General features: G+C 41.4%; 1 protein-coding gene across 2 annotated transcripts; it reads left to right on the top strand.

Moving 5' to 3' along the window:
* The first annotated feature begins 1,280 nt into the window (after positions 1-1,280).
* LOC139155734 (kelch-like protein 8) lies at positions 1,281-17,677 on the top strand. Of its 2 annotated transcripts, none has more exons than XM_070731003.1 (10): positions 1,281-1,365; positions 7,110-7,414; positions 8,840-9,388; positions 10,454-10,640; positions 10,790-10,933; positions 11,646-11,757; positions 12,942-13,110; positions 14,674-14,833; positions 16,214-16,415; positions 17,381-17,677. In XM_070731003.1, the coding sequence occupies exons 2-10, from the start codon at positions 7,193-7,195 to the stop codon at positions 17,502-17,504; spliced, it is 1,869 nt and encodes a 622-aa protein (XP_070587104.1). In that variant the 5' UTR covers positions 1,281-1,365; positions 7,110-7,192; the 3' UTR covers positions 17,505-17,677. The 2 variants fall into 2 exon arrangements, with proteins under 2 accessions (XP_070587104.1, XP_070587103.1); XM_070731002.1 differs by having other exon boundaries at positions 1,281-1,378.
* The last annotated feature ends 1,053 nt before the right edge of the window (positions 17,678-18,730 follow it).

Below are 18,730 nucleotides of genomic sequence, written 5' to 3'. Positions count from 1 at the left end.
CTAAACACAAAGAGATGCCATAGAAACATAGAAGATTGACCGCAGAAAAAGACCTCGTGGTCCATCTAATCTGCCCTTATACTATTTCCTGTATTTTATCTTAGGATGGATCTGTTTATCCCAGGCATGTTTAAATTCAGTTAATGTGGATTTACCAACCACGTCTGCTGGAAGTTTGTTCCAAGCATCTACTCCTCTTTCAGTCAAATAATATTTTCTCACGTCGCTTTTGATCTTTCCCCCAACTAACTTCAGATTGTGTCCCCTTGTTCTTGGGTTCTATTAAAAACACTTCCCTCCTGAACCTTATTTAACCCTTTAACATATTTAAATGTTTCGATCATGTCCCCCCTTTTCCTTCTGTCCTCCAGACTCTACAGATTGAGTTCATGAAGTCTTTCTTGATACGTTTTATGCTGAAGACCTTCCACCATTCTTGTAGCCCGTCTTTGGACCCCTTCAATTTGATCCATCTCTTTTTGTAGGTGAGGTCTCCAGAACTGAACTATTCCAGTCCTAATAGCAGTGTCATAAGGTTTTTTTCCCCTATAATTCCCAATGGTGTGTTCTTTCTCTATTAATAAGAGCCCTGTGGACTAATCGAATGCCTAGCCAAATTTCCTGTAGCTTTGGAAGTTGTTGGTTGTTTCCTGGGATTTTGTCCTTTTGCTTGGCTATTTGTTGATTATTGCTTTTAGGCTAAAGTTTGTATTGTTTTTAGAGCACATAGGTAAAATCTTGGTTGATTTATTTGTTGAAAAACCTCAAAATGCTGAATGCTGAGAAATGTTTGTCAATAAAGAATTCTATTCTATTCCATTCTATTCTATTCTTTGAGGAGTTGCACTTTGACCAGGTCAGGGGTAGGCAAAGTTGGCTCTTCTATGACATGTGGACTCCAACTCCCAGAATTCCTCAGCTAGAGTGATTAGCCCAGGAATTCTGGGAGTTGAAGTCCACAATTCATCGACGAGGATCTTCGAAAACGACGCGCTGAATTCGCTTCACCTCCGGACATGACTACAATTCCCATCATGCCTTATCCGAACGTTTAAAAAAAAAAATCCTTTGACCGCGACGCATGCGCAGAAGAGAAAACGCGCTTCTGGCGGCGGTACGTCCCGTCTCGTACTCTGGAGCCACTAACGGCCCCAAAAGAACCGCATGCGCAAAGCAATCGTTTGAAGCTCTGGCCGCAGAGGTGCTTGCCCTCTCTCACCGCATTCCCTCAAGTTTGTTTCTTGTTGTCGGAGCCCCGCCCACTTTCTCCCCCGCGCCAAACCACGGCGCCTGCGCAATCCTGGTTTGGCGTTTGACGGACGGGAAGAAGGTTTGGCAGCGGCGGCGGCGGCGCGCGCATGGACGGTAACGGTCCTCGGTGCGGCTGCCTGTGATGGCGGGGAGGCTCGGGGAGGGGGGCGACGGGGCTCCGAGCCTGGAAAGGGGGGAGAGGGCTGGGCGTTTGGCTTTCCCGAAAAGCCGGGCTTCTGCCATCTTATGTCTTCGGGCTTTTGCCTCGGCGAGAGGAAGGCACTCTGCACTTGCCCAGCGGCACTTTTCTCCTTCAAAAAGGGGACCTGACTAACCGCTGTTGGCAAAAAATAATTAAAAATGGAGGAGTGGGTGGGAATTAGATGGAGGAAAGGCAGCTGACCGTGTCCAGGTGGTCCTCAACTTAGAATCACACGTGTCCAATCACACTTGGCCAATAAAATTATATTATTATACTATATTTTATTATTTTATAGTATATTATATTCTAGAATTATTTATTGGCCAAGTGTGATTGGACACACAAGGAATTCGTCTTGGTGCAGATGCCCTGTGTCCATAAAAGAAAAAGAGACATTTGTCAAGAATCATGAGGTAAAAAACAGTTAATGATTGTCAATGGGTACAAATAAGCAACAAGGAAATAATATTAATAGAATAGAATAGAATTTTATTGGCCAAGTGTGATTGGACACACAATAAATTTGTCTTGGTGCAGATGCTCTTAGTGTACATAAAAGAAAAGATATATTTGTCAAGAATCATGAGGTAAAAAACACTTAATGATGGTCATAGGGGTCAAATAAGCCATGAAGAAACAATCAACATTAATATAAATGTAAGAGTACAAGCAACAAGTTACAGTCATAAGTGGGAGGAAATGGGTGATAGGAATGATGAGAAATAACTAGTAGTAATAATAGTGCAGACTTAGCAAATACTGTGTTTCCTCAATTTTCATGGGTTCGAACTTCGCGAAAAGTCTCCCATGGTTTTTCAAAAATATTAATTAAAAAATACTTCGTGGTTTTCCCCTCCCGATGACGTCATACGTCATTGCCAAACTTTCGTCCGCCTTTAATGAATATTTTTTTTAATAAACTTTAATAAAATAAACATGGTGAGTAATAATCTAAATGGTTGCTAAGGGAATGGGAAATTGTAATTTAGGGGTTTAAACTGTTAAGGGAAGGCTTGTGATACTGTTCATAGCCAAAAATAGTGTATTTACTTCTGCATCTCTACTTCGCGGAAATTCGACTTTCGCGGGAGGTCTCGGAACGCATCCCCCGCGATAATTGAGGGAACAGTGTAGTTTGACAGTGTTGAGGGAATTATTTGTTTAGCAGAGTGATGGCTTTCGGGGGAAAACTGTTCTGGTGTCATTTATATGTTGCTTCTGTTGAATTTATTTTCATTTTCATTATCAGCAAAAATATAGAATAGAATTCTTTATTGCCCAAGTATGATTGGACACATAAGGAATTTGTCTTTGGTGCACATGCTCTCAATGTACATAAAAGAAAATATACATTTCTCAAGAATCATGAGGTACAACACCTAATGATTGTCATAGGGGTCAAATAAGCAATGAAGAAAATATGTTATACAGGTACACACACACACACACACACACACACACATATATGGTTTTAGAGAATGACAAAGTAATGGAAGAACATAATTTCAAGATGGGTCATTATGAAAAAGGATGACCTTTGAACAATAAAAGGGAGGAGTTAATTTTAATGTATTACACACAGCTGACTGATGTTTCAGGTTTCTAGCCTAGCAATTGCTCCACTGTTAATTGCTTCCTGCTTATGTTTTCAGTGAAGTCTGTAAAACATTGATAGTTACTTAAACTAAGAACGCAATAGGGAGTTATACAGATGCTTAGTACAATATGCGGCTGGCTGGATGGTTGAGAAAGGTACCGTGTTGGTATTTAAGCTAATATCTTATTTAGAGGTGTTGGTTTTGTATTAGCAGTAGCTCCTGTGGGTAGGAATGGCCCAAAACGTTAAATGTTTTTGCAACTGCTCCCAACATAAATGATTCATTCTTGAGATCTTGCAACTGTAAGGTACATCAATTTCCATCAAAGCAGCGTAGTTTTCCAGTATATCTTATACTTCTAAAAAGTATAGCTTATTGTGAAAGATAACTTATTCTGAGTTGTAAAGTCAATGTTGTACAGTATATAATACTTGTACTGTACTTTGTATCAGTTGTACTGATGATTTATGATTAGTTTCCGGATTCAACTAAAAGTCTGCAATGATTTTTTTAAAACTCTGGCATGGTTTGAGAGGAGATTGTGACATCAATTACACGCATGTAAATTTGACTTTGTTTTTGTGATTGGCCTCCCAGCCATACTTTCAGTCATATCTATAGCCTGATCACAGAGAGAACTACTTGATTCGCCTATATTGCAAAGTGGATTGCCTAAAGAAATGTAATCCTCTCCCTTTAATCCTCTGCATAAAACCAAAGGATTAAAATCACAAAACTGATCTTTTTATGCTCAGCCACATATTATTATAAAAGCTGTAGTGGTGCGGTGGTTGCAATGCAGTACTGTAGGCTACAACTGCTGGCTGCCTGCAATTTGGCAGTTCAAATCTCTCCAGGTTCAAGGTTGACTCAGCCTTCCACCCTTCCGAGGTTGGTAAAATAAGGACCCAGACTTTAAACCGCTTAGAGAGGGCTGTGAAGCACTGAGAAGTGGTATATAAGTTCTTAAGTGCTATTTTATCTAATGTTAGGTTCTAGTAGACATTGTTTTAAATTGTATCATTTTTGTTACAGAGAATATATTGATTAATATCTAATTCCGTTGGCATATGCGCCATCAATCAAATTCAAAACTATAAGAAATTGCTGTTCCATTCACATGCATAGCATACACATTTTCTCCTAAAATATTGTAGTTAGTCATTCCAGGCATTAATTCGGTACTCTTAAACCAAGAGGTTTGTATGGGAGGTATCTTTGCCTTCATTGTTAAGATTAGAGACTGTTACCAAAAAACCAACAACAACCAGGGCAGAAAGTATAAATATCGCTGCTGATTAACCTGCATGAGTATCTTTGAAGCCTTTGTTTGGAAATAAAATCTTCCCAGTGAAGGTTAACACATTCTGTAAATTACAAACTAATTAACTTCCTTTTCTCTTACTCTGCCCCTCCCCCTGTTTTTTTCCCTTGCTGCAAGAATGGACAGGTTATGTGCATCTTTCAGTATTTGCTAGAATAATTGGTGCATGTAAGTGATATGCAATTATTTTTATGAATGAGATATCTTAATTCAGAATAAAAAATTTTAATCAGTCAGGAGCTGTGGTGGTGCAATGGTTAGAGTGCAGTACTGCAGGCTACTTCTGGCGGCCTGCAATTTGGCCATTTGAATCTCCCCAGGCTCAAGGTTGACTCCCCCTTCTATCCTTCCGAGGTGAGTCAAATGAGGACCCAGATTGTTGGGGGCAAGAGGCTGACTCTGTAAACCCCTTAGAGAGAGATGTAAAAGCACTGTGAAGTGGTATATAAGTCTATCTACTATTGTTGTTGCTAATTTAAGAATTGAGTTTAGGGTAAGGATATTTGCGTACATACAGTATGTGCATATACAGATATAATGCATACATACATTTCTTGGGCAGAAAGTCTCCAAATGTTGTTTCAGGTCTCTATTTAAAAAGCTCCAAAGGATCTTTATTTATCTAATTCTGTTTTTTGCTTATTCTTTCTTCGGAGGTCATCATTTTAAATATAGATCACTTTCCTGTCAAGTCATGAAACTTGTGACTACAGGATTCATTTCCAAATTTAGCAGTGAAGAGAAGGGGAAGAGACATCATTGCTTGTCTTCTGTTGTGACTAAAATGGAACATTTTAACATTGTTAGAAGTACATTTGACATTTTCTGGTTTATTGTAGAACAACTTCAAACATTTGACTCTGTAGGCTCTTTGGATAAGTTATGTGCCATTTCTATTTGAGAGTTATTTCTGCAAGTGAATACTATTGGTGGGTTTTTTTTAAAAAAAACCTTTGCAACAACTGCTGCTGCTTTGCTCACATAAATCACTGGAGTTCTCATGCAGAAGTGTCACAAATAGCCATAACATTGAGTTGGCATATTATTTAGGTGCTTCATATATGTCTTAAGATAAAGTTAAGAGGCTCCATTTTCATAGGAGTAATTTTCATGTGGTTCATTGAGGGCTTCATTGCAAAATAAAAAAGTTCCAAGTCAACGTTTTTAAAGTGTCGGGGAAATTAAATACTAATTTTAAGTGTTTTAATTATAACTAACCTCAGCCACTTTGCTGCTGGTTGTTCTCTTCTGTTCCTACTACTTTTCTCAGCATTGGAACCGTCACTGAAGAGTTAAGTCTTCACAAAATGTGTCCAAAGTAGAATTGTTTGAACTTGGTCATTTGTACTTGTAGTGAGAACAGACTTCTCATGTACTAGCAGGGCAGCAAGACAAAATAAAAAGAAACATTATCAGTATGAGAGTTGTTGATGGCAAGGAAACTACATCTGACTCTGTGTCAGGTTATCACATAGTAGGTTGTTCAAATAATTTTGGGGATTCCCCCCCCCTTACATTTTATAGCCTAAGACCTACTGTGGTGACCCTACCCCTAGATTCTTGTTCATATTTTGGAATAATGCTACTGGTTTGGAGTTAATTGTAAGCCAGTGATGGCGAACCTTTTTTCCCATGGGTGCCAAAAGTGTGTCCACACGCACTATCGCGCATGTGCGAGTGCCCACACCCATAATTGGGGAGAGTGAAAACGGCCTCCCCCTCCCCCTAGAGGCCCTCTGGAGGCTAGAAATAGCCTTTTTCCCAACTTCTGGTAGGCCCAGTAGACTCGTTGTACACCCTCCCCAGTCTCTAGAGGCTTCCCTGGAGCCTGGAGAGGGCAAAAATGCCCTCCCCCCTTGCCCCAGAGACCCTCCGTAAGCCAACAACGCCCTCCCATAGCCTCCGTGTGAGCCAAAATTCCACTGGCCAGCATGCACATGCATGTTGGAGCTGAGCTAGGGCAATGGCGCGTGTGGCAGCAGAAATGGCTCCGCGTGTCACCTGTGGCACCCATGTCACTGTTGTAGGCTATAGTTCAGAAACCACTAAGTTAGAGCATACAATATAATTCCCATTAATGATGATTTCACCTGAGCACTGAATGAAAAAGCTTTCAAGCATTTTTGTTTAAATATGTAATCCGCTTAAATAATAAAAGGCTAACATTTACGTATCTGTAATAAAACTTATCTGATCTCTTCTCAATAATAATTACCATTTTGATTCACAGTTCTTCTGAATTTTGACTAAATTGTGCTCATGTGTTGGTAAACAAAATGGTTTGCATCCAGAAAAAAAAGAGTGTCCTGCAGTTTTGACACTCAGTTCAATAAAATGCCCCTCCCCAAATGTCAGTGGGACATGATCTACTTTTTGTTTAGAAAGATTGCTAATTTTCCGTGATTTTTCTCTTCGTGCTCTACTGAATAGACCTGCAAGAACCTCATGTGTCCTTTGTCAGCATATAAAGAAAATATGTAACATGAGCTTCCTCTAAATGTCAAAGTCAGTGCATGATTTAATCTTCCTGGATTGTCTCTTTTCAAGATATACTAATTTTAGTTCCTGTCAAAAATATTATGCCCCTTTCTTGATATTCCATTTACCGGTATATGCATTGATCTGTTCAAAGAAGCTAATAGTAATTGGCATAATATTTGTGGAAATAAGTGTTTCAGGCATCCCATTGAGATAAACACCTAACCTGTTTTATGTTTTGTTTTTAAATCTGAAGATATTGGCTGTACCCAGATGGATGTTAGCTGGTGCTCAGAATAGGGTGTGTGCTGGGTCTTTTCATGGAGACTGAAAGTCCACATGGAAAACGATAAACAGTTAATGGCTTCTGAGTCAGTGGTCTCAAAGCAAGGAAAACATAAAGGGACCAGAAAAAGACATAAAAAGCAGGAAAGGACATCTATGAACTGTGATGGAGAAGAAGACACATATATATTTGAAGCTAATGAAGCTTGGAAGCATTTTCACAGCTCTCTTCTCCATTTCTATGAAGCTGGGGAGCTTTGTGATGTGACGCTCAAGGTAGTGTTTCATATTTTCTATATAATTTTGAATTTCTGTATGGACTTTCCCATGAATTTTGTAAAGTACACTGCTCAAAAAAATAAAGGGAACACTTAAACCACACAATATAACTCCAAATAAATAAAACTTCTGTGAAATCAAAATGTCCACTTAGGGAGCAACACTGATTGACAATCCATTTCACATGTCAGTTTGTACAGAACAAAGTATTCAATGAGAATATTTCATCCATTCAGATCTAGGATGGGTTCTTTGAGTGTTCCCTTTATTTTTATTTTTTGAGCAGTACTGTATACTATTTGCTTTTCATCCCTTGTGTTTAAACTGACTGATTGGGAATGAATTTCAAGCATTTACAACACTTTTATTTAAAAGTTGCTAGAAATCTTATAATAGGACAGTTACCATATTTTTCGCATACAAAACGCATCTTTCCTCCCCCTTTAAAAGAGGGTGGAAATGTTGGCGTGTCTTATACACTGAATGTAGCCATTTTTGGCCTCCCAAAACCCCATCCCCGTGTCCCATTTTTGTGAAAAATGTGGCGCGAAGAGGGTTTGGGGGGCCTGCAGAGTTCTTCTGGGAGCTTCGGAGGACAAAAACTTCCTTTTCTTACTTAACTTTTTGAAATCTTGGTGCGACTTATATACCTGTGTGTCTTATAATCCAAAAAATATGGGAATACTTGCTGGAATCTTATAGTAGCTCTGTATAATGATGGATTCTCCCAAACCTGAACCCGAACTTTTCGGGTTCGGGAGGCCGCCGAGAAGCACCGCCACTCGGCTGTCACCTTCTGAAACAGCCGGGGGGCTTCTTGGCGTTCTCCCGAACGCCGAACCCAGAAGTTCGGCAAAAGTTTGGGTTCGGGTTCCGGAGGCAGCCAAAAAGCGCCCGGCTGTTTCAGAAGGTTACAGCTGGGTGGCGGCACCCGGCGGAGCGCCGTTTTTGCTATCAGCAGTGGCGTTTTCGGCCGATCTGGAGGCTAAAACGGAGGTGGGGAATCCCAATAGGGAATTCCATGGGTGGAGCTTTGACGTCACAAAGATGTCCTTCCTGGAGGCCACGCCTAATTGGTCAGATTGTAAAAATATGTTCCAAGGCACCAGAATAGAAGCTTTAGTTCCTAACATCATGGGAAATATTTGTCTATTCCTATGGTCTTAGGTGACCCCTGTGAAACGGTCATTCGACCACCAAAGGGGTCCCAACCCCCCAGGCTGAGAACCACTAGGCCAGCGGTAGGCAAAGTTGGCTCTTCTATGACATGTGGACTTCAACTCCCAGAATTCCTGAGCTAGTATAATTGGCTCAGGAATTCTGGGAGTTGAAGTCCACAAGTCATAGAAGAGCCAACCTTGTCTACCCCTGCTTTAGGCTAAAGTGCGAAACTGTCAACCTTCTTCTATGTTTTACTTCCAGGTGGGCTCCAAGTTGATTACCTGTCACAAGCTTGTCCTGGCTTGTGTGATCCCTTACTTCAGAGCCATGTTTCTTTCGGAAATGGTAGAAGCTAAACAGTCATTGATTGAAATCAAAGATCTTGATGGAGATGCCATTGAAGACTTGGTCAAGTTTGTGTATTCCTCCCGACTCACGCTGACAGTTGACAATGTCCAGCCTCTCTTATACGCTGCCTGCATTCTCCAAGTGGAGATAGTGGCCAAAGCTTGCTGTGAGTACATGAAGCTGCATTTTCACCCTTCCAATTGCCTGGCAGTGAGGGCCGTTGCAGAGAGTCACAACCGCATTGACCTGATGGACATGGCTGACCACTATGCCTGTGAACACTTTGTTGAAGTGGTGGAGTGTGAAGACTTTGTGAGTGTGTCACCTCAGCACCTTCATAAACTTTTGTCTTCAGATGACCTGAGCATTGAGAACGAAAAGCAAGTCTATAGTGCTGCTATTAAGTGGCTTTTGGCCAATCCCCAGCACCATGCCTTGTGGTTAGATGAAATAGTTGCTCAGGTAAGAGCCACACCAGAGCAGGACAATTGTTCACTGCTTGCTAATACAGGGTGTCCAGCTAACCTGGAAACACAGGGAATTATTCGGGAAATTGGCGGTTCTGGAAATATCAGGGAATTATCAGGGAATTCGTGAAAAAAACTGAATAAATCAGGGGGGAAAAACCAAACTGTATTAAAATGTTTAAAAGTCAGGGGGAAATCATATAAAAAAACCACCACGGATCGCGCTGCCCGGCAGAGTCAAGCAAAAATGAGCATAACTGTGGCAACAACTTGCTTCCTTAGCTGCCGATATTGGTATGACGTCATGTACGACCGCATCGTAACTAGATCGCAAGTTACAGGGAAATATCAGGGAATTTCAAAATGCCTTCCCCCCTGGACACCCTGCAATACCTGTATTGTTCTTCTCATTGTATTTTTAAAAAAATTATGATGGTATTTTCAAGTAGCCATATTTTTTCTTTATGCGGCTTTAGCGGTATATGTATAAACCAAGGATATTCCCTCTCCATATAGTGCTACTCAGCTGAGACAATTTCTGTAGTTCATCTTGAATAAATGACAGTGCCTGGTAGGTTCATTAATGGAGCTGGTTTTTGCAAGCTTTTGGCTATTTAGCTCAAAAGATATTCAGCTCTTTCGGGACTTCTTTAATGAATAAGCCATTAGGAATTGGTTTGGATAGCATCTCCAGTAGTTCAGAGGGCTTGGTATTATTCCTTCCAGTCTGGACTTGCTTTATAGTTTTGTCCTAATGAAACATGCACATTGCACTTTTTCACTGGTTAAATAAAACTAACCAATCAGGCTTGTTGATAAAGAAAAGTTATTTATTCTTGAACTCAGTGGTGAAGTCCAAATCCTCGGAGAGAGTCGGGGTATAAATCCAATTAAATAAATAATAAATAAATAAATAAAATGCCCATATCCTTGGATAATGCAGCAATAAGAATGGAAGTGCTCTGAGGCCTGGCATTCTCTCATTGGTCCAAGTGATATGGGAAGCCGTTCCTTTCGCTCCTGATGCCGTTCCATTCATCATTGATGTCCGTTCCCCCAGGTACGCCTGCCCCTGTTACCTGTTTCTTTCCTTATGGGAGTTGTTGCAAAAGAACAAATAGTCAAGCAGAACTTAAAATGCCGAGATTTGTTAGATGAAGCAAGGAACTACCACCTTCATTTAAGCAGCCACACGGTACCAGATTTTGAATATTCCGTTCGGACAACGCCAAGGAAACACACAGCAGGTATCTTTCTTTTTTCCCTGATGTATGTTTTATGATTTCTTGTTCTGTGACATCGTGTTAATGAGTTCAACGAGTGCTTGATTTGATACCCGCTGAATTTAAATCTTTTTCAAATCAGCTACTCTCCGTTTTGTTTCTCTTCCTGCTAGGTGTCCTTTTCTGTGTCGGGGGACGTGGGGGATCAGGCGACCCCTTTCGCAGTATTGAATGCTACTCGATAAATAAAAATAGCTGGTTCCTAGGTCCTGAAATGAACAGCAGGAGGAGGCACGTAGGAGTCATCTCTGTGGGAGGTTCGTGAGAACAAAATTCCATTTTCCAATAATTTTGTATTCTATTGCAGCTTATGATTCAGCCCTTCCCTCTACCCTATAATCACTGTATTTCCCGAGAAGTAAGAAAACTCTGAATTTAAGATGATTCCCTCAAAAGCAAAGCAAAAAAAAGGAGTTGTGTGGGGAAAATAGGACTAATATCCTCCACCACTTTTGCAACCTAGAAAATCTCCCTTAATAAGACGCTTCTGAGACTTTGCATTGGTTTGTGCATCACAGTTATGTCTATGTATCTGCCATAAGCCACAACCACATAAGCTGAACAAAACTCCACATTGGCCACAAAGGAAGGGCATCAACAATCTCTTAGCTCCATTCAGTTGCCCCAACTTCACTCCGCAGGGGCTTGTGGGGTCGTTGAAAGAAGATTATGTACGAGGGTCGCCCAGGAAGTAACGCACCACATTTTTTTTTCTGCAACAATTATTTATTGAACACAATGAAACTTACATGCAAAAAAGAATGATGCTTCTTCTACACCCCCTATTTTTACACGTAACTTCCGTCCCGTTCTATGTCCTTCCTCCAGCAAGGCACAAGGGCGTGTGTGCCCTGTCGGTACCACTCCTTGTTCTGGTCACAAAGCCATTTCTGCACTGTGCGAATCACCTCTAATGGCCTCACACTCTGTGCCCAGCCACTAACCGTACTTCTGTCGACTGCATTTCAGGTAAAGTTTATGCTGTGGGTGGGCACGATGGAAATGAGCACCTAGGCAGCATGGAAGTGTTTGATCCTCAAACAAATAAATGGATGATGAAAGCATCAATGAATACCAAAAGGTAGGTAGATTTAGAGATGCCCCTCCCTTATCAGAAATGGATAGATTCATATTTATTGTTTGTTTGTTTGTTTGTTTGTTTGTTTGTTTGTTTGTTTGACTTCTGTGCCTCCCAATCCCGAAGGACTCAGGGCGGCTTACAGCAGTGATAAAAATACCATAAAATAGATACAAAAGATAAAAGAAGTCAAACATTTCTAAACTAAAACGTTATAAAACGAAACCTCCATAAAGATAAAAACAGTCACCATCAAACACATGCGCACCATTCATAACATTGGCCACCTAGGATGTAAAATTTATGGCCGCCAAGCCTGCCGACACAGCCAGGTCTTCGTGGCCTTACGAAAAGCCAGCAGGGTGTGGGCAGTGCGGACATTGGGTGGAAGCTGGTTCCAAAGGGCCGGGGCAGCCACAGAGAAGGCCCTCCCCCGTAGTCCCGCCAACCTGCATTGCTTAGTCGACGGGACCCAGAGGAGGCCACCTCTGAGCTCTTCTTCGTCTCTGGGAAGTATGCGGCAAGAGGCATTACGCAATATGAGACATTGTTTATCACATAATTGACACGGACCAAATAATTAAACACGTCTGTTATCTCCATGCCCTTCATTTTTTATTTTATTTATTGTCCACATTTGTACACCCAATTTTAGACCATTTTGGTGGCAGCTTACTGCAAAACAATAAATATAAGAACAGCAAATAGAAAGCTACACAATGCCCTCGTCCAAAACAAACGTGCAATATGGGGAGAGAATGATGGGAACTTGAAATGTAAGTGAGGCTTTAAGATTAAAAGAACAAAACCCCGAAATAGTGCAAAGCTATCACACAATTGTCTTTAAATCTGCTGTTTGTGGCTAAAGTGGGTGAGGAATATATATTTCAGTTAACATAAGTTGTAAAAAGTTGTAAAATGAAAATCCAGTTTCTCGAAGTTGGCTGCTGATCGATTGTGACAAAGGAAACTGGCAGCAGGGGTGTTGAAATTAAAATGTATTTATTGAAAATAGATAATTTATCATGTACAGAATGGTGCAAACCCAATGATGTCCAGTGATGTGATGCCTCCGGCCAATCCTCCCTCAGTGCTTCTGACACGAATGCAAACCTATCCCTTCATGAGTCCATTTGCTGATTTATTTTTAAATATAGTTGGATAAGTGACCGTCTGCTTTTTGCTAGGCGAGGGATTGCTCTCGCCTCTCTCGGAGGCCCCATTTATGCCATCGGAGGCTTAGATGACAACACTTGCTTCACTGAGGTGGAGAGATACGACCTGGAATCGGACCAGTGGAGTGGAGCCGCGTCTATGAACACCCCTCGCGGAGGAGTCGGTTCCGTGGCTCTGCTGGTGAGTCTGGGCAGCCTTGAAATGGGCAACAAACATTGCCTGCCAGAGCAGAAATAGTAGGATCATATGAAGCCCCTCAGTTATAATTATGTTCAATCCAGGGGCTGCTTTCCGATAGTAAATGAGACGTGGAGTGGAACAGTTGAGAGAAATATGGTGGAAGGTCTTCAGCATAAAACGTATCAGGAAAGACTTCATGGACTCCATCTGTATAGTCTGGAGGACAGAAGGAAAAGGGGGGACATGATCGAAACATTTAAATATGTTAAAGGGTTAAATAAGGTCCAGGAGGGAAGTGTTTTTAATAGGAAAGTGAACACAAGAACAAGAAGTTAGTTGGGGGAAAGATTAAAGGCAACATGAGAAAATATTATTTCACTGAAAGAGTAGTAGATGCTTGGAACAAACTTCCAGCAGAGGTGGTTGATAAATCCACAGTAACTGAATTGAAACATGCCTGGGATAAACACAGATCCATCCTAAGATAATAATACAGGAAATAATATAAGGGCAGACTAGATGGACCAGGAGGTCTTTTTCTGCCGTCAGTCTTCTATATTTCTATGTTTCTAAATACAGCGATATAAGTCATAAACACCTAAGACAGTTCAGTGTTTTTCAGAATTTCCGCACTAGGTTTCAGTTTTATCTAGTTGCGTTACAATTTGTATCGTTTCATTATTTTTACAATTCATTGTGAGATAGTTAAACTTAGGTTGATAAAGGTAAATTAATACCTGTGATATAAGATAAAGTTTATATGTAAGCTGCCCTGAGTCAGTTGAGAAGGGTGGCATATACATACACACACACACACATACATGTAACATAATTTTGCTGATAATGAAAAGGGAGACTACTATATATCTATTTCAGGCTTATTTGCCTTCATCAAGTAGCCATACCCTTACTGATATTTGAACCTGGGGCTCTGCCTTGCAAGGCAGTGGCCTTAGCCTCTAGGCTCCTGTATCAGCTTGTACCAGGGAAGGCTTATGTGTGGTTTTTTGTTGAGTCACCCTGGTATATTGAAGGAGCATCAGAGCTTCCTTTCTTATATTATATTTTATACATACATTGTGTGTGTGTGTAATATATTTTTGCTGAATTTGAAAATTTTCAAATTCAGCACAAATATGTTACACATACAGAATATTGTTTGTCGGTTATGAAATAATTAATTAGCTGCCTTGGAAATGGCCCTGGGTTGGGCCGATAGGCAAAAGGAAGCATTAAGCCCCTCCCATGTTTGGGCACACCGGGGTGATTCGACAGAAAAATCGTGTGTGGCTGTGTGGTTGGTTGGTTGGTTGGATTGCTATGCCGTCCTTCTCAGCAAACTCAGGGCGGCTTACATAAATGAGAATTAAATAAAGTACAAAATGCAGCAAGAGAAACCCAGACCTAAAAACTGATATGAAAACCCCAAAGATATAAACACCAGGCGTTCACATTCATTCTAACTACGATCATGTAATCATGTCCTCGGATGCTGACCTCACCGGCCCCAGGCCATTGTGTCTGTAAGAATTAACAGATGCCTTGCTCTCTTTCTCCTTCCAGAACAATGTCTACGCCGTTGGTGGAAATGATGGCGTGGTTTCTCTGTCTACTGTGGAGAAATATGACCCTTACCTTGATAAATGGATCGAAGTGAAAGAAATGGGTCAGCGGAGAGCTGGCAACGGGGTTAGTGAGCTTCATGGCTGTGTATACGTGGTAGGTGAGTAACGTTCAGCCCTCCCTCACTTTCGATCCCCTTATATTCTCATAGGTTCACTAGAAGTCCAGTAATAGAAGCAGATTATGGTGAAGAGAAGGCAACGGCCTTCTGTCACATTGCAGCTAGTGGTGGGTGGCTGCCAGCTTTGACCCCTTCTTTAGAATAGAATAGAATAGAATAGAATTCTATTGGCCAGGTGTGATTGGACACACAAGGGATTTGTCTTGGTGCAGATGCTCTCAGTGTACATAAAAGAAAAAGAGACATTTGTCAAGAATCATGTGGTATGACACTTAATGATTGTCATAGGGGTCAAGTAAGCAATGAAGAAACAATATTAATAAAAATCTTAGGATACAAGCAACAAGTTAGAACCGGCAGCGGAAATGTATCACTGCTCGCTGAACCGGCAGTGATGACTGGCGGTCCACGGTCCAAACCAGTCCTCCGGGTGCTGTTGTGAGCATTCCCTGTCAGCCTCCGGAAATGTCAGATTCAGAGGATGACGAAGAGGCAGAAGCTGTAGTGCCCCCTGATTTAAGAGAAGTGGGGGGGGAGCAGTGGAGATGGGAGCGTAGCGGGAAACCAGTTAGACGTTAGCATGGAAAGACAGTGGTGGTGGTGGTGGTGGGGTAGCTGACAGCTCTTGGTTAGATGTCAGATTTAGGAGACTAGCAAAAAGAAAGGAGGAGACGTTGAGGAAAAAGTTTTGAATCTGCCATTTTATAATGTGTAAATTAATTAATACGTCACATCTGGAGAAGAAGGAGGCTCTTGTGCAAACTGCATATTAAAAGATGGACGTCTGTCCTCGCTCCCGAGAAGTAAGCTTTGGATGTTTTGTGACAAACTGTGCCAGATCAGATTTAACAGGACTCAGAGATAAACTACTACCAGGTAATCTCTCCTCAGCTCATTGGAGAGAATTTATAGTTCTGCAAAACTCAGCCTGGGAGATCGGAATGTGCTTTGGTACATAGAGCATTGCAACTTTTGACGTTATTTCCAGTGTGAAAGAGAAATGAAGATTTATTAAGTTTGAAAACCCAAGCCTTGAAAAGGAGATTTTTGGAGCAGCTTTAGCTTGATCAGAACAGTTGCCACAGCTTGTAAAAAAGAAAAACCTTCACAGGACATGTGCAAAGGCTTTTGGGCATGCGCACAGGGTCATTTCCAGGTATTTTCCCTACCGGTTCGCAAAACGCACACTTCCATCGTGATGCAAACCGATAGAGAAGATACGTGGAACCTGCCCCTGATTACAGCATTTGTGTGATGTTTGACTAACAGAATTGCCTGGTGTGCTTCCTACATTGTTACAAAGCCTATAAAGCCATTAACTAACAAGAGTCACGTGCCTTCTCGTGTGTTCTTGTGCAGGTGGTTTTGACGACAATTCTCCCCTCAGTTCGGTTGAAAGATTTGACCCTCGCACTAATAAGTGGGAATACGTAGCAGAACTAACAACGCCCAGGGGTGGAGTTGGCATAGCAACATTGATGGGCAAAATCTTTGCTGTTGGAGGCCATAACGGGAACGCTTACCTGAACACCGTGGAAACCTTTGATCCAGTCGCAAACAGGTAATTGGGAGCTTTCTCTGCACTCAAAGGGCTGGAAAGAAATGCTTCACAATGTGGGAGAGCTCACACAAAGCTCTACAGTGCAAACAATGCGTCTACTTTAACCATTTGTGAGGAGGTGCGCAGCACTCTTTGCATTCTGCAGGGTCTCACTGGGTGATTTCCCCCCCCCCACAGCTCTTTTGGCTTGTACATTTCTTAACTGGCTGATTAAAAGTAGAAAAGACTTTGGTAGAGTCAGTTTTAATATATAATTTCCACATTTTTTTTTACCAAATTGGCATTTTTTATGTGGATTGGCATTACGCCTTACTTTTTTTCAGGATCCAGTTTGTAGTTTAAAAGCTGCATCGTATATTGGTTTTCAAGAGTTTATATATTAGGGGGAAATGTGGTGCTAAGTGTGGTGATTTTGTCTGTTTGAATCTCGTCTTTGTTTTCAGTTACAGATTTTTTAAAATAACCAATTTGGTTCAGCCATTGTGTCATGTCCTAGTGTGGATTTTGGTTCTCATTTTGGCTACGTTTGCTTATGTTAATTCAGCCATATCTTAATTCAAACCCTGGTTTTATGAGTGCAGTATGGAATCCAGTGACTGAAGCCATATGTTGTCCTGAATCGTGATTTATTTAATTGTAGTTTGTTGGATCTCTGTTAAATAGTTTTCAACAAGCTAAGTCATAATTTATGAACCAGTTTCACAATATTTCACATTTTGCTGAAATGGTTTAGTGTTTGTGTGATTTCCAATCTGTTTCTTCAGCAAACTTTTCTTTGTGTGTTTAATTTCAACGTAAGTATTTAAATTAGACACTAAAATAAAAGTATTTTTAAAATGAATTGGCACATGAGATTGAGATGTGCCGGTGATTTAGGCCTGAAGACAAACTTCTTTCACACTGAGATCAGGAAGAAAGCAAAGCCACCTGACCTGCCTTTCTTTTCCTTCCCTTTTCTTCTTCAGGTGGGAGCTGGTGGGTTCTGTGTCGCACTGCAGGGCTGGGGCAGGCGTTGCGGTGTGCGCTTGCCTGAGCAGCCAAATCCGTGACATGGTTCAAGGTTCCAGCAATGTGGTGGACTGCATGTGAATTTGGGTTTGTGGTGAAATGCTTTAAGCCTCCTTTACTTTTTGTACAAAGACTTCTGAATATGTAAAGCAATATGTGTAAATATACTAGGAAGTTTTTGTATTAAAAATCTGAGTGCTGTGGAAGTTCTAAAATCACTTACACTTACAATAAAAAGTTGGGGAAAAGTTAAAGAAGTGTCCAGCAAAAGTAGACGATGCTGTTCAATGGAGGCTTAAAATGCATCTCTTTATTGGGACTTACTGGAACCAGACTCTCGTTCATCTTGAAGCCTTTGTGTTTGAGTTTTAATTTATTATTATTATTATTATTATTATTATTATTATTATTATTAATTAGATTTGTATGCTGCCCCTCTCCATCGACTTGGGGCTAATTACTGGCCGGCCGAGATGGTCAATCAATTCCAGGCCAGGATGCAGGCTCGCTAGAACAAGGCCTCCCGGTTCTTTGCCACCAGCGGTGCTTCCCTCCCGCCTTCGCCCAAAGCCCCACACCAGAAGGCTGAAGCAGACCCCCAAGTCGGAATTTCTGCCCCTTCCTGACCTACACAAAAAGACCCCGAAGGGCCCGAAGGGGGAGACTCTGCAGCAACATGAGTGTTCGTTGCACGCACCTGTCCTGGGGGCCGTTGTTTAAGGATTTAGTGCAATATTTTTAAAAATGGAAATAATTTTTCTGAGGACCATCAGGGACCCCCAGTTGGTGGCTGCTGCTCTGTATAATACGTATAAATAAAAGTTGGGAGAAATAGAGAAAATGAAGGATGAAAGGAGAACTGAATGAGTGAGGTAGGAGAAATACCAGACGACAATTCTGTTCAACAGAATGGAGAGAAAGTGAAGCTTGTGAACATGAAACTGAAATTATCTGGAGCAGGGCGCCATGGAAATAGGCTGAGCTGATGGGAAGTATGGAAATATATACTGGGAGGTGAAATTAATTCTGGATAGGTTAAAACTGCACGCAGGTGAATGATTGTGGCGGAAGGTACACAGAATAAAAGAGAGTGAAGGGACATTTGGGGGTCTAGTCCAGACCCCTGCACAGGCATGAAGCCCTATACCAGTGAGGGCAAACCTTTTTTCCCTCGAGTGATGAAAGAGCATGGGTGTGCACTATTGCGCATGCGTGAGTGCCTATACCCATAATTCAATGCCCGGAGAGGGTGAAAACAGCTTCTCTCAGCCCTGCGGAGGCCCCCTCGAGGCTGGAAACGGTCTGTT

Source organism: Erythrolamprus reginae, unplaced genomic scaffold (assembly GCF_031021105.1).
Source record: "Erythrolamprus reginae isolate rEryReg1 unplaced genomic scaffold, rEryReg1.hap1 H_5, whole genome shotgun sequence".
NCBI classification, from domain to species: domain Eukaryota; kingdom Metazoa; phylum Chordata; class Lepidosauria; order Squamata; family Dipsadidae; genus Erythrolamprus; species Erythrolamprus reginae.
The sequence above is the reverse complement of the archived record's forward strand: the minus strand, read 5'-3'. Positions and strand labels throughout refer to the sequence as shown.

What these genes read in the sequence shown, in the direction of transcription:
- LOC139155734 (XM_070731003.1), top strand. Translation starts at nt 7,193, where the DNA reads ATGGAAAACGATAAACAGTTAATGGCTTCTGAGTCAGTGGTCTCAAAG. An exon ending in AGGAGTCATCTCTGTGGGAG is followed by an intron (nt 10,934 to 11,645) that starts GTTCGTGAGAAC and finishes ACTGCATTTCAG; the next exon opens with GTAAAGTTTATGCTGTGGGT. An exon ending in GCATCAATGAATACCAAAAG is followed by an intron (nt 11,758 to 12,941) that starts GTAGGTAGATTT and finishes GCTTTTTGCTAG; the next exon opens with GCGAGGGATTGCTCTCGCCT.